At 31.6% G+C, this 16,215-nt stretch overlaps 1 protein-coding gene across 2 annotated transcripts; it reads left to right on the forward strand.

Annotated features, from left to right (window-relative positions):
• Positions 1-4,818: 4,818 nt before the first annotated feature.
• LOC107927002 (SNARE-interacting protein KEULE) lies at positions 4,819-13,143 on the forward strand. 2 transcript variants are annotated; one of them, XM_016857960.2, is made up of 22 exons: positions 4,971-5,116; positions 5,690-5,885; positions 6,026-6,084; positions 6,207-6,288; positions 6,443-6,521; positions 7,016-7,066; positions 7,178-7,274; positions 7,394-7,426; positions 7,872-7,997; positions 8,070-8,258; positions 8,351-8,434; positions 8,525-8,623; positions 8,884-8,960; positions 10,061-10,157; positions 10,719-10,844; positions 10,924-11,019; positions 11,187-11,306; positions 11,417-11,494; positions 12,061-12,254; positions 12,449-12,539; positions 12,635-12,724; positions 12,805-13,143. In XM_016857960.2, exons 3-22 carry the CDS (start codon positions 6,040-6,042, stop codon positions 12,856-12,858), a joined length of 1,908 nt encoding a protein of 635 aa, XP_016713449.2. In that variant the 5' UTR covers positions 4,971-5,116; positions 5,690-5,885; positions 6,026-6,039; the 3' UTR covers positions 12,859-13,143. The 2 variants fall into 2 exon arrangements, with proteins under 2 accessions (XP_016713448.2, XP_016713449.2); XM_016857959.2 differs by lacking the exon at positions 5,690-5,885 and having other exon boundaries at positions 4,819-5,116.
• The last annotated feature ends 3,072 nt before the right edge of the window (positions 13,144-16,215 follow it).

Raw genomic sequence — 16,215 nt, forward strand, 5'->3', positions numbered from 1 at the left:
TGGCAGACCTACTAAGGTGAGAAGGAAAGAGCCTGAAGAACCACAAATAATAGAAAGGTTGAGCAAGAGAGGGGTGGAGATAAGGTGCAATAAATGCAAAAGAGTAGGTCACAATAAGAGGAGTTGCAAAGGGGAAGTTGGCCAAAACATTCCAGTAAGTCATTTGCCTTTAGTTAAGTTATAGTATACTTCTATTTATGAATTTTTTTGTTTTTCAGATTTCTCTTGTTCTTGTAGGTTAAAAGACATAAAGTTGATGTCCCAACTCAGCAACAGGCTACCCCAAATCAGCAAAAGGGTACCCCAACTCAACAGGCTGCCCTAACTCAGTTACCTACTGCCCCAACTCATCAACAAGCTGCCTCAAGACAAAAGCTCCCATTCAAGAGAAAACCAACCACTATTAGATGGATGCCTTCTACTGAAGAGTCATCCATGACAGACCATTGATGATGATGTGAACAGACTGCATTTTGTTAACTTTTTGAAAATGTATAAATTTGTCTGCTACTGATTTATTAACTTGGCAGATAATTTTTTTGTAAATTTGCCTATGGTTGCTACTGTTGATAAACTTAGGCATAGTCATTGAATTTTTTTGTAAATTTCCCTACAATTCACATATGTTCAATTGTGGTGAATTGTAGGAAATTTGGTAATATTTTGCCCCTCATTCCTTTTGTAAACAGTTTGGCGTTTTCACCTTAATATATGAGCATTGATCCATGCTATTTGTTATCTCTTCTCTTCTAGCATATGTTTTTTTTTCCATCTGTTATATTTTCTAACAACTGTGTGACTATTGAGAAATGTGTGAGAATTGAGAATTGAGAAATACATATGTTTTTTTTCCATCTGTTATCTCTTCTAATGTGTGAAAAATTGACAAATGCATAGGTTTTTTTTCCATCTATTGTCTTTTTCTGATATATGAGTATTGAGAAATACAAATGAAATGAGCTGGTTAGCCATGTATACCAGCAGCCATGTATAATACTTGTTCTAGCAATTTGTAAACAAGAACATGAGCTGGTTAGCCATGTATACCAGTAGTCATGTATAACATATGTTAAGCAACAAAAATATTCCAAAACAATTTGTAATCAACAAAAATATCCCATTTCAAGTCTTTCAAGTGTTTGTAAACAACAACATGAGCTGCTTAGCCATGTATACCAGGAGCCATGTATCACATATGTTAAGCAACAATATACCAGCAGCCATGTATACCACCATAAGCAACAATTTACCAGCAACAAAATTACAAAACATAAGCTGGTTTTCAATGAACATAAGATGATTTTTAAGCTTTTAAAAACAACAAAACAGTTACAATTACAAGCACCAATAACCAGGTTCTTCTCTCCCTCTTCCTTGCACCCTCCAATGTCCTCACTTTTTTCAGAAGACCCAACAACACAATTCTTGAATGGGGCGTCAATGGTGGATCAAACCAGCTGAAAAACTGACATGGTTTTCGAAATCGACTGCCGAATTTCTTATACCTAAAAAACCTCATACCTGGGTTGTCATTGGACCAAGACGTGTTTAATTTGGCTAGGTTTCCACAATGGCACACCGGAATCACTTCAGGCATCTCTATTTTTCTTCTTCTCCTTCTTATTTTTCTCCTCCTCGTCCTCTTCTTCTTCTACTATTTTTTTTCTAACCCTAAACTGGTGCTTCAACAGTCTGATAAAGTTAGACTAACCGGCCAGCTGGACTGGCATTGGACGCCGTTACTTGCCATGTCACTTTTCCATGACGTCTGTGACGGAAAACGGCAAAAGGGACTGTTTTGTAACTTTTTGAAAGTTGAGTGACTGAAATGAAACCTAGGTGACTGTTTTGTCAGCTACCCCAAAGTTGGGTAACTGTTGGTGTAATTTACCCTTATTTAAATTATAAAATAATTATCAAAATCCTTTTCTATAATTTTTAATATTTTCTATAATTATTTAAAAAATCACGTCTAAAATGAATCTAAACAAACTGGTGTCCAAGTTTATTTGAATTAGGACATCCATTTATCTAAGTTTATTCTGGACAAATAATTTTTAGAAATTTTAAAACATATATTTTTAATTTTATTTTTTAAAAAAATTTGTTAAAATACTCCATTAGTTATGTCAAAAAAAAATCACGCTCAAACTTGATCAACCTTAATAGAGACTAGAGAGTTTTATGAGTTCAATTGGGTAATTCATTTATTTTATTTATTCCTATCATTTTTTATACAAAAATGAGTATTAAATATTTTTCCTTTTCTAAAATTTTGGAATTAGAATTAAATTGATAAATTTTGCAATTGTTCACGACTAAATTTATTGAATTTTTTAGAATTAAAACTAAATGAAGTTTTTTATAAATATTGACAGTTAAATTTGTTGAATTTTTAGATTAAAGGTCAAATTGATAAAATGTGTAAATATTAAAAGATTAAATTTATTATTGGACCACTAAAAAAATACCCACATCAACTTTTCATTAAGTATTTAACTATGTAAGACTAAAGTTTTAACTTTAATAAAAGTAAAAGTTTTTGAAATTGGGTGACCAAATAAAATCTACCAAAAATTGAGTGACCACCCAAGATAGTTTACCCTAAAATTTAATAACCTTGTTGTCTTCAACCGGAGAATATCGTATAAAATGCAAGAAATTAATAAATTCTCAAATACAAATTATCGACATTTTCTTGAATGTGAAAAAATATATTTTTCCACAAAGGAGCAGAAAGGTTATACGAGTGCGATTTACTTTTCCCAACTTCCAGACGGCAATGTGAAATAGATATATTTTTCGTTTCAACATTTATATTATTCAAGAATAGGTTGGTTTAATTATTTAATTTGGTATATTTTGTATGTGTATTTAATTTTAATATTCAATTTAATACACATATCAAATAATTTAATGAATGTTTGACATGTATGCTCTGATAAAAAACAACACAAGTGCTTAATTGGAAAAAAAATAAAGTTTGGATACTAAATCGAATATTGAAGCTAAACTCGGGTACTTAAATGGGATAAAAAAACTGAAGTATCAAATTTAAAAAAAAAATTAGGTATTAAAGTGAACCTTGAAGCTAAACTTAAGTACCTAATTAAACACTAAAACCAAACTTAAGTACCAAATAATATATTATCTCTTAAAAAATAAAATAAAATGATTAGTTGAATCTATTTTTTTTTTATTTTCTAATTTTATTGAATTAAGTGATACTAAGTTACTAGATAAAACAATATAAAATTTTGAATTAAATTATTATATTTATAAAAGAGATAATGTTACATTTGGTATATGTACTTCCATCAAAAATCTAATGTAGTACTTATACTTTGAAAACGTTCAATGTGGTATTTGAACTATTAATGTGTTTTATCATGGTACATGATGTTAACACCATTAGTAAATTGCTAAATCAACCAATGAAAATTTGTCACATAAATTTTTTTCCAAATCATCAGGTCACACGAATAATTTATCATTATAAGAAAAATTAAATTAAACAAAAAAATAAATTAAACTTATTAAATAATTAATAACTTAACATTTGGCTAATAAAAAAGAAGTGATTATTAAGTATTTTCATGGATAATAAAAAATATTATTTAAAAATTAATTAAAAATATCATTTCAAATGAAAAGCTCTTTAGAGAAGATGACATTACTTAAACAGAGAAGATGACATTTTTGTTTATATAAGTTTAGCGTTTAAATTTTTGTTTATGTTATATTATCCATGGGAACTTTGATGATTTGGAAAAAAAATTTACATGTCGAATTTTCATTTGTTGGTTTAGTAACTGATTAATAGTGTAAATATCGGTATAATAACAAAACACATATTGGTAGTTCATATACCACATTGAACATTTTCAAAGTGTAAATATTACATGAACATTTTTTTAAAAATTATAGGTACCAAATGTGACGTTATTATTTTATTAAATAATAAAAAAATATTATTAATATACAATTTAAAATAATTTATTTTGAAAACTAAATTAAAAAATCTAATAGGTAATATTTAATATGAAATTTAAATAACCTATTTTTTTAAAGAGGAGCAGAAGAGAAGTCATAAAATTTTTAGAGGGGTCGAAATTAAATTATAATTTTTATAATAATAAAATGTAAATTTTAAAGAATTAAATTAATATTTTATTATTTTTAAAGAATTAAAATATAATTTTATTTTTATTAATTTAAAATTTTAGAAAGCTAAAATGAAAAAGAAAAAAAATGAGGGACAGCCCTTCCCCCAACATTCGCCCCTGAACGGGAAAATATTCAAACACGCAAGGAATGAAGAAATTTCCGGATGCATTTTCATGAATGAAGAAGACAAGAGAGCAAGGTCATAAATATTAGAGATAAACTAATATGCTCCCTTAATTTGTTAATTTTTTCATTTTAGTCTCTGAATTTTTTTATCTATCTCAACTTGAATTCTTTAAAGTATAACGACTTTAGATCATGAAATTGCGCTAGTTTGAAATTCTCTTCTAAAATTTCTTGATAGTTTTTAAATATTTTATTTTTTAATAAATTTAATATAAAAAATTTAAGCGATAACGTTATGCAATTTTAAATAACCACATCATAATATTTCAAATCAAAATTTAGAATCCAAAATTAAAAAAAAAATTACTAAATTCAATAACCGAATGTTGCTTTATTCTAAATATAATTCCATGCACGTCGACTTTCAGATGGAAATGTGAAATTATATACTTTCGACATTTGTCAGCCGTCAACACGTCATTGAAAAAAATAAAAAATTAAAGTAAAATGAAGAAAATTCAATAAAAATAATTTCTCTTTCACCCGTCCCTTCTAGTTTTTCCTTTTCTCATAAATTATAGTTGTGTAAATAATAATTTTCTAATTTCAAAAAAAAAAAAATTACAATCTACGCTTCCTTCTCCTTCCATTTTCCCTTTTCTCTTGTGTTTTGATTACTCCAGGATCTCCATCTATTCGGTCCTGTTTTTCACTGGATCGGTTGATCAGAGGGTTCTCTAAACGATGTCGTATTCGGATTCCGACTCTTCTTCCGGCGCTGGCGACCACCACTACAAGAATTTCAAGCAAATCAGCCGTGAAAGTGAAGTCTTATATTCTCTATTTATTCAATCTTTGTTAAACTTAATTTTAAGATTCTCTAATCATTCTGCTTAATTATGATCTATCTGGTTTCACAATCGTTAGTAGTAGTTCGAACCTGATCATGTAATTTCTACTGAATTTTAATCGTTAGTAATGAATTTGTCAGTTAAGTTGAATATACAATAAATTTGTGTTTTTACGCAGTCTTAAGGAAAAGCCACGAAGAAAAGATATTATTTCATAACTTATCAGCTTAACTATATATATTTTAATTTATTGGTTTCGATGTATGAAATTTGAACAAAGAATGTAAGTGGTCTTTTTGTTCAACAATACCAATTCAAAAACATAAAATCAGTGCTATGACTGTGCTATATGCTGCATTATTTGCATTTTGCTGAGAACTATAATATAGACTGATACTGCTCATGAAAACGGGACTTTTTTCATGAGCTATAGTTGATTTTTAATGCATCGAGTTTATCCTTAACTCCCCGCTGTGAAATTACTCATAATAGGAATAAGGAAATATGTAAAAAAGAGGAGCTAAAAACAATCACGATCTGCGCAGTTTGTAGAAGTGTAGGGATGTTTCAACTATTATAATCAGGGCTGCACATGCATGTTATGGCTTAAAAGCATGGGGCCGGACAGTGAGAGCAGGTCCCTACCCCTAGGCAAGGTGCTTTTAATGATGCACACAAGTTTTCTGCCCAGGCTTCATCTAGTTGTCTTGTACCTTTCTATCCATTAAGCAAAAAACCAAGGTTATAATGCATTTGGATTGTGTGTGTGTGTGTGTGTGTTTTATTACCTTTTTTCATTTATTCTTTAGGCATGATCTTGTTCACTAATTTTGGGTGGCTGATCTGATTTAAATCTCTATATGTACTTGATGTATGTAAAGGGTTATTACACGAAATGCTTCGTTCTGCAAAAGTGAAGGACTCTAAATCTACGTGGAAGGTATGCTGGTCTTGTTGTTATTTTTGTTTTGGTTATTCATTGGCTGGCTTTGTGCTGTTATCATTGTTACTGGTTGCTAGAAATGTTCTTATTTATCTTGATTTTCAATCCCCTCTAAGCAGGTGCTAATCATGGACAAAGTCACGGTTAAGGTAATGTCTTACTCTTGCAAGATGGGTGACATCACAGCAGAAGGAGTTTCATGTAAGCCAAGCTTCGTATTATTTTAACTGTTGCATAACAACTGCTCTAATAGGGCAACAATGAAATAATAAGCTACATAAGTTATGTCATCATTTTAAAGTTTCAAGGATCAAATTTTTCTTCTAATTTTATTGATTCTGGTTTTGTTTTGCAGTGGTAGAAGACATATACAGACGCAGGCAGCCATTGCCATCAATGGATGCTATATACTTCATTCAACCAACCAAAGAGAAGTAATTTATCTTCCCTTTACTGAGTTTTCAATTATCAAGTCTTTAGCTGGGTAGGTATTTTCCTTTTGGGACCGAGTTTTATGTGTGTATCACATTTTAGTCCATTCCCCCTTTTGTTGACCATATAATTTTATATTTACAGGGAAAAGAAAATAATCCAGTTTCAAACAGTTGCAGACTCCATACTGAACATTTTCCCATTTTAGGTCTACATTCATGATTTGACTACCTATATCTTAGATGACCTCATATCATACTTCCGTCATCAGAAATTAACCTTGCTGAAGCCTTATTTTATTCTATTTTCTAGTATAGCTTTCCCTAGCACGGATGCATGCATTCATGCATGTCTGTTGTACAAGATTTAGTTATCCTAATTAATAAAAGGAAATGTCTCTGTGAGATGTATATATGTCATAGTGCAACATAATCCTACTTCTCTGGTGGGCTTTTCCCCCCTCACCCTTTATTGTTTCACTTGTGTGTTTGTGCAGTGTTATTATGTTCTTGTCAGACATGGCTGGAAGGACTCCCTTATACAGGAAGTATGTGAAAGATCTTTTACGTAATACATTACATGAGGGGTTAAATCTTCAGAATTCCAAGCATATGACAGCTTCTGATATATGTATTCTTTTATCTGGTATGTGGAAAAGGGCGTTTGTTTACTTCAGTTCGCCTATCTCAAGAGAATTGGTTGCTCACATCAAGAAGGATTCAACTGTCTTGCCTCGCATAGGTGCATTGAGTGAGGTTAGGTTTTTTTTCTTTAGATTGCCACTTTGCCTGAAACAATCTGCATTGTGCAAACTAGTCACATTGATTGTTGAGTTGTTGTTTAGTGCTGATCATTTCTTGGTTGGCATATGCAGATGAACTTGGAGTACTTTGCAATTGACAGCCAGGTAATCTGGTCAATTGTGCAAATTGAATTAAAATAGTGATCATCATCTTTCTTTTTCTCCTGAAAAAAATTGTAATAGCCTATGTGGCCCTTTCATATTCTTACAGGGACCAGTTCATTTTGATTTATTTGGAACTTGCATTTTCAAATATCCAGGCTAAAATTTGAGATGCAAATTTTGGCCCAAATTAAGTCCTAATAAAAGCCTTTGTGGTTTAAGCCTGAAAAACTTTCAGTGAAGAATAAGTACTATTTGTATATACTTGCATATAACCACTGAGATGTCCTATATTGGGATCAAGAGGGTTTTGGAAGATTTTAACCTTGAAATTTAAGCTAGCTTATCATGATATATGATGAAGCTTGTGTATCTGATCCCCCCCCCCCCAAATGATGAATGGCCTATCAAAATTGTTATCAAGTGAACTGCAATTTTCTCACTACAGGGTTTCATCACTGATAATGGTAAGGCTCTTGAGGACCTTTTTGGTGATGAGGAAAATACTCGCAAAGCTGATGCATCTTTGAATGTGATGGCTAACCGCATTGCTACAGTATTTGCTTCATTAAGGGTATATGCACTGGTCTTTGAATTTTGATTCTCAAATGGAGCGAAAATTTTCTCAAATGTGTTATTCTTTTAGGAGTTTCCTTTTGTGCGCTACCGAGCTGCCAAGTCTCTGGATCCAATGACCATGACTACTTTCCGTGATCTAATTCCTACCAAGCTTGCAGCTGGAATCTGGAATTGCCTTGTAAAATATAAATCAATTCCTAACTTTCCTCAGCAGGAAACATGCGAATTGCTTGTCCTTGATCGATCTATAGATCAGGTTTGCATATTAATATTGGTTGCAAGCTAATGCCATTTGCATTGCATGATTGTCCAATTTGTGTATGATAAATGGTTAATTACCTTATCTAGATTGCTCCTGTCATACATGAGTGGACTTATGATGCCATGTGCCATGATCTACTGAATATGGAGGGGAATAAATATGTACATGAGGTATGTGCTGTTGTCAGATTCAGTATGTTCTTGACTTAACTAGGAACCTTTTTTTCTGGTTTCTGTATATCAAGAAAGTGTACTATTTAGGTTCCAAGCAAAACAGGAGGCCCTCCTGAGAAAAAGGAGGTTCTTTTGGAGGAGCATGATCCAATATGGCTTGAGCTTCGACACGCACATATAGGAGATGTATGTATGGTGCTTTCTACTGTGTATATACAACCTATATTGCTCTAATATTTCATTTCCATCAAGTGCCCAGATTGGACACTTGTCAGGCGTGTAAGTAAAATTGGACATGGGTATGGGGTCTTGACTGCCATGTAGGAGGAAAAAGTTAAAAAAATTGAATACATCCATGTATGACCTATATCATGTCCAATGCTCCTGAGCCTGACCAACATAGAACTCCATGTTGAATCCTGATTGACCCTCTGGTGTATTCTTAGGCTAATTTAAGGTTGCATGAGAAGATGACCAATTTTGTATCAAAGAATAAAGCTGCACAACATCAGCATGGTTCAAGGTTTGTGTATATGCTTGAAAGTTTTACGGAATACACTGTCTTCTCACCTGGCACCTTCTGATTGTTTCATCAGTGCTGTACAATTAGGGATGGCAAAAATCCCTGAACCCAACAGTTCTGATTTGCCCCAACCCTATAGAGGCAGTTTTTTTTTTTTGGCTTAATGACAAATTTGGCCACTAACATTTACATGTTTTGTCAAAATGACCCTAATTGTATTTTTTAGCCTTTTTTGGCATCAACCTTTGTTTTTTTTTTTCAAAGTGCTTATTCTAACAGATTTGATGAACGTACTATTAAAAAAATTAACAACAGGGATGATGTGGAATATTTTTAATGAGACCTAATTTATTACTTAGGTAACCTAATAAGATAATTATATGTGAAAAATAATAAAATAAATAAATCATACATGAAATTAAAAAAATAACTCTTAATTTAAAGAAAATAAACATAATTATCTAAAAAAATATTTCAAAATGGATGCATTAGTTTGTTTTCTGAGAGGTTTCAAAAAGATAATTAATAAATCAAACCGAAAATACTGAAGGTGTGCATTCATTTTGAAACCATTTTTTAGATAACTAAGTTTATTTTCTTTAAATTAAGAGTTATTTTTTTAAATTCATGTATGATTTATTTATTTTATTATTTTCCACATGTAATTATTTTATTAGATTATCTAAGTAATAAATTACATCTCATTAAAATTATTCCACATGAAATTCCACATCATCCCGTTAACTTTTTTAACGGTACTTTCATCAAATCTGTTAAAAAAGCAATTTGAAAAAAAAGAATAAAGGTTTATGGCCAAAAAAAAGCTAAAAAACACAATTAGGTCATTTTGACAAAACATGTAAACGTTAGTGGCAAATTTTTCATTAAGCCTTTTTTTTTTTTTTTGAAAATCGGGTTTTGAGGTAGGACATGTCAGTTTTTTCAATTAAAAATTTCAGGATTGAGGTCATGTTTAGATAGAATCAGCCCTGCCCCCACCTTAAATGCAATAATGCTATAAAATGTTGTCCTTGATGAATTTATTTGGAACTATTAGCTACTTGACTCTGCTCTCACCTTAGAATTCAACATTTTTATAGAGATGTTGGTGAAATTTCTACAAGGGATTTGCAAAAAATGGTTCAAGCATTGCCACAATACAGTGAACAAATTGAGAAGCTCTCCCTTCATGTAGAGGTCAGTTTCTTGCCCATGTAAAAGCATAGAATTTTTTGCCCCAGATATCTGCTCTCCTGTTTTCGAGGAGAAAAAACTCTCTATTTCTGTTTTAGCCTTCTGTATGGTGCCTGCTTCTTTTATTCCTTTGAATGATCAGATTTTTTGTATTCTTTTGTTGAATATTTGGATTATATTTAGCATTTTAGTACCACTTTTGCTATTAATATATTATCCTATTTTTCCTCTGTCTAATAGTCCAAAACTCATTGAAACCTTGGTTGTGAGACAAACATTTTAAATATTTGGATTATTCATGGGGATCATTTGTTCTGTTCAAGGTCTGCATGTTCTACCATGATGGTGCTTTATCATTTTGAGGCATGATTAGAAGTTATCCCTTCTATTCATGTCTAAGAGCAGCCGATATTTGCCTTATGAAACAGATGTTAATGGTACAAGCTTCATGTGGTTCCTAACCAATTTCCGATGGATGATTCATGATTTTTTATGACTGAAAGAAAATGCTTTTAATTATCAAAGATATAGTGACTTCATACAGATTCAGTTTTATGATTGCAGATTGCTGGAAAAATCAACCAAATCATCACAGAGCAAGGGCTAAAAGAACTCGGGCAACTGGAGCAAGACCTTGTTTTTGGTGATGCTGGAATGAAAGATGTAATTAAATTTCTTACTACAAATGAGGTAAGAAATTTAACTATAGCATAACCAAGAGATATTCTACTCTGTCAAGTTTCTAAACTAGAAATATCTCTTTTTGCAGGCAGTATCTCATGAAAATAAGTTGCGGCTGATTATGATTCTTGCAGCCATTTACCCTGAGAAGTTTGAGGGTGAAAAGGGTCTTAGTTTGATGAAGGTTGCAATATTTCTCGTTTCATTTTTTCTATTTCATCCCCACCCTTCCCTTCGATTTCTCTCTCCTACTGGCTTTACAATACTATCCTTTTCATTTAGAGATCTGAGTTCAAGCAGTTTCAGACGGCCAATTATATTTCTCCAATCTGATGCTTTAACTTTTTTCAGCTAGCAAAATTATCAACCGAAGATGCAAATGCTGTGAATAATATGAGTTTGCTTGCACCATTATCAGAGTCCAAAAAAGGTTCAGCCAGTTCCTTTTCTTTGAAGTTTGATATTCACAAGGTAAATGTTTTACTAGTTGAAGCTCTGGTTTTGCTGGTTGATCTAGTATTGTTGTTTGCTGATTAAGTTCTTTTCCTTCTCTCCTTGTTCCTTTGCTCATGAATTGCCAGAAGAAGCGTGCAGCTAGGAAAGACCGATGTAGCGAGCAAGAAACATGGCAATTATCACGCTTTTACCCTATAATAGAGGTATGTTTAGACATAGGTTCATTCTTTGGAACCATTTTTTATTACATTTGTGACTAGCTGCATAATCTTCTGCAGTCTTGCATAACTTCTATTTTATATTTATTTCCACTTTAGAATAACTTGAATGTTAATACTTTTTTTAATCATATAATGATATATTGTTTGTTGTTCTTCGGGAAGTTCATGTTTTGGAGGTGTGGGTGGTAAAAATATCATTTCCTATGTATGTTTTTGTTTATGAGAAAGATCTAAACTTCTTTCTGCAGTACGCTTTTTCGATATGTTTAGTTTTACTATGTCAAAACCCTTCAAAAGATCTAATGCCATTTCTTTTCTAAACAAGTTTGTCATGGTTCATTTGTTCCAAATCTTTAAGCTGTAATTCGTTGGTAATAAGTAAGGTTCAATGAGAGATTATTATTGCAATTGTCTTGTTATATAACATAGTTCTGCATCTTTCAAAAACTTATTCAAAAGAGTAAAAGAAATGCTGCAACTTTGCATCTGACATATTAGGAGTTCATGGCAAAATGATTACTTACATGTGAATTCTTTTCCATTTTCAGGAGCTTGTCGAGAAACTTAGCTTGGGAGAACTATCGAAGGATGATTATCCTTGCATGAATGATCCTAGTCCAAGTTTCCATGGCTCATCTCCAGCTGCTGCATCCATACATGAGGCTCCAGTTGCTCATTCCATGAGATCAAGGAGGACGCCAACATGGGCTCGGCCTCGTGGTTCAGACGATGGGTATTCAAGGTCCTTATTATGAATACCTATCAAATTACTTTTGGAATCATTCTCCTTAAGAGTTTTATATGATTTTATTTATTTATTTATTTCACTCCTTTTAATGCATCAATGCCACTGTCAAGGACCCCTGTAATTTCTTATCTTTAATGCTCTTATTCTGTGAATTTGATTTTAATGCTTGTTTTCCTATGTCATCTCAGTGATTCTGTACTAAGACATGCATCGAGTGATTTGAAAAAGAGGGGCAAACGCATTTTTGTGTTTATAGCTGGTGGAGCTACAAGATCTGAGGTATGAAAATTTTATGATCTCAATCTCCAAGACCATGAGGTTATGATGATAGACATTTTTGATACCATCTCCTAAAAATGTCCTTTCATGTACAGCTAAGGGTCTGTCACAAGCTCACCGGAAAGTTGAACAGGGAAGTTGTTTTAGGCTCAACAAGTATTGATGATCCTCAACAGTTCATCACGGTAATGATTTTCAACTACCCATAATTTTGTCATATTCTACTTAGCAGCTGACCTTATTTGGTATTGCTCATGGTTTCCAGAAACTGAAGCAGTTGAGTCCAAGTGAAATCTCATTGGATGATCTGCAGATTTGATCCCGGTGGAGTAGGAAGCTAGGAAATGTGCATTTTGCTCCATCCTGGTAAAATCATAGATGCGTCATTTCATTATATAGCCATTTTTTTAACATTCAAAGGAAATTGTCCGCTTCTTGGCCGATGTCACAGTTTTTTACTTCGTTCTTCTTTCTGGTGGGTGTATTGTAATTAATTTGCCGGAAGCCACCAAGTATCCCCCCATGTATAATATTACTGTTAGTTATAGGAAATAACTCGCTGGATTTTAATTAATAAAAGCCTAATCCCATATTCTTAAGACAATCTAGACATATTCAATGACCTTTCTAGAATCTCTTTAGCCCCACTTCATAGTTCATACTAACACATGCTTCTGTTACTTATTATCAAAAGCTTAAACTCAAGTGTCAGCAACCACTATTTCAGATGAAAAGACCTGGCATGGCTAATCTGCTTCTGTCAATGTTCAATGTTTTATATTCATCCTATCAACTGGCTGATTTATTTGTTGTGTTCCGGTAACTTTTTTATGTGTTTATGTTAGATTCAGGCCAAATTTTATCCATGGTAAATAACAAACAAGCCTTTGTGTTGATATCAAATTTTATACCCGAATTTCAGATTCAAATTTTAGATTATCTTTTTAGTAATGACATTCTCAACTCACCATTATGAAGAAAAAAAAGGAGTTCTCTTGTCGCATGAAACCAAGCATCTTCTCCTAGCCACTCCGTTCCACTAGTAGCATAATTTTTTAACTTTGATTTTTTTTTAAAAAAATTCATAATGGATAAAATTTTGTATTATATAAATTTCAATGAAGTAGATTTTAGATATATTTTTTTTGTAAAATTCAATTAATTTAAAATTTTAAAATAATTAAAGTCAAAGTTTAAAAAATTTTATCTGAAAAACGTTCTAAACCCTGAAATTTTTACTGATAATTAAAGAAATACTGAGGCTAACAAAGCTTAAAAAGTACCAACGATTTGGCTACAAGAGTCATTGAAGATTCACCCAGCAAACCTGAGATACCAACGTATACTTTGATGAGTCCCCTTTCCGTAAATTTATATTCGTTTTTCTGATCTGCTTTGATTATTTAAAATCAATCACTGTCCGTCAGTTTTCCTGTTTTGACTAGGAGACAGTAACAGGAGACTATTGAAATAGTAGATGATGGATATTTATGAATTATCATCTGCTTGCAGACCCAGTGAATAAATAAATAACAACTTGGACAATGGAGATTCTGGGCGGTGTTACCATAAAAAGTAGTGTTCGAAAATGATTAGTATAGTCATAGAATCTATATTTTGTTTTATATCAACCCTCTTGTCGGGCTTTATATAGTATATACTTCTGACTCAGTAACAACTAGAATTAAGCTCAATATTCCAGGGAAGGAAACAGTCAAATAGCTGGTTAGTGTCCATGGAGGAATCATGAAATTCATCAACTTTTTTTCTCTATCTCTACCTTTGATGTTTTATTTTCTTTAAAGCCATTTCCCCATCAGTTGCTGTATTAGCACGGAGACCATTACAATCTTTCCTATTTCATTTGATATTAATTTAATATAGGCTAATCTATACAACCTTCAATGCTCAAAAGTCAAAATTAGACATCAAGCATTTGTCAAGATTCATCTCAATTTCTTCTTCTATTATTTTTTACAAAATATCTAATATATTCTTTATTACATTCCAAAATATAAATAATTTAATCTTTTCTTTTTTCTTTTCTTTTTTTTACATTGAGAACATGATATAAAATTATAATAATTAATACAGAGGAAAAGTATAAAGCCGACAAACACCCGGAATCTGATAAAAATTAGTACAGGTAGGAGATAGTAGCTAAGCTAGGATAATGAGTGAGCAAAAATGGAAGAATTGGTGATCGTTGGCAAAATATCCAATATGTTGAAACCGGCAATTTTACTTATCTAATTCAAAAAAATTTAATATTTATAAAAATATCTAATTTAAAAACATTCATTAAAATGACTTAAAATGAACGATAAATTTAGGTTTTGGGAACTCAATGGCTGGCACTACATAGTATTTTAGCCCAATTATTATCCGATAATTGTGTCAAGCTTCAAAAAAATAATTTTTTGAGTTTGGGAACCCAATGGCCAGTACTATGGTATGTTTTTAAAAATCGTATCATACTGGTATTCAAAAATACCAATATTTAAAAAATATTTTGGTTTTGGCCATGTAATGGCTAGCACCAGAGACAAAAAAAAAATTGGTGCTAGCTAGTAGATGGCCAGCACCAGGTACAATTTTTGGTTCCCAAGGCACATTTTTTTTAAGACACTGATGGCTGGCACTAGTATATTTAAAAAAAAATTGGGTGTTGGCCATGTAATGGCCGGCACCAAGTACAATTCTCAACTCCCAATGCTTTTTTTTTTGGAACACTGATGGCCGCCACCAGTGTATTTTTAAAAAAAATTAGGTGCCGGCCACATTGATGGCTGGCACCACCTTTTTCAGGTCTCGAATTTTTTTTTTGTTTTAGGACAACGATGGCCAACACCAACTTTATCACATTAAAAAATTATTTTTTCTTATTTTGGAATACAGATGGCCAACTCCAAACCCTATATATAGTGGGTGGTTTGGGTTTTGATAGTGTAAATGGACGAGAAATTTTTTTTTGAAAGAGCTATCAAAGTGAGACTGCTTTGTAGTATATCATCAAATGAGTTTTTTGTAGTGGATTGTAGATAAGAGTTTTTCATAGAGTACAACCGAATTTCGAGGTTGAATTATATACTGTCATTTCCACCTTAAAGATTATATCATTAAGGGTTGGATGATTTTTTGCGTCATAGATGGCTAACCAAGATGTCCAACATAGAGATGGACATTATCTATGGTGCAATAGCATTTATTCCACAACTTATGAGTGGGGTACTGATGCAACATAAACCTGATTCAAGCAGAAGACGACTAATTGTAAAGAAACTACTGTTCAAAATAATTGTATTATTTCTTTAGAATGTTTGTATTTTTTTATATCTGTAAATTTAATGTAGTTGTTTAGGATTTAAGGTTTCGCTTTTATATTTTCGTGTATTAATTTTACCCATCTGTTTGTAGTTTATTAGGTGTTTAAATTTAATTAAGTGTATATTATTTTTGCTTGAATTTTATATTTTTGTGTATTAATATTGTAAAATATTTATATTTTATTGTATCTGTAAATTTAATTTGTTGTGTACTATTACTTATTCGAATTATATATTTTTTTATTAAATATTTCGAAGTCATTTATTCAAACAAATAATTATTTTAGAGAAATTAAATTAATATTAAAACAAAATAATTACAAAATAAAGTAAATATTTACAAATAAAAA

Source organism: Gossypium hirsutum, chromosome A08 (assembly GCF_007990345.1).
Source record: "Gossypium hirsutum isolate 1008001.06 chromosome A08, Gossypium_hirsutum_v2.1, whole genome shotgun sequence".
NCBI classification, from domain to species: Eukaryota; Viridiplantae; Streptophyta; class Magnoliopsida; order Malvales; family Malvaceae; genus Gossypium; species Gossypium hirsutum.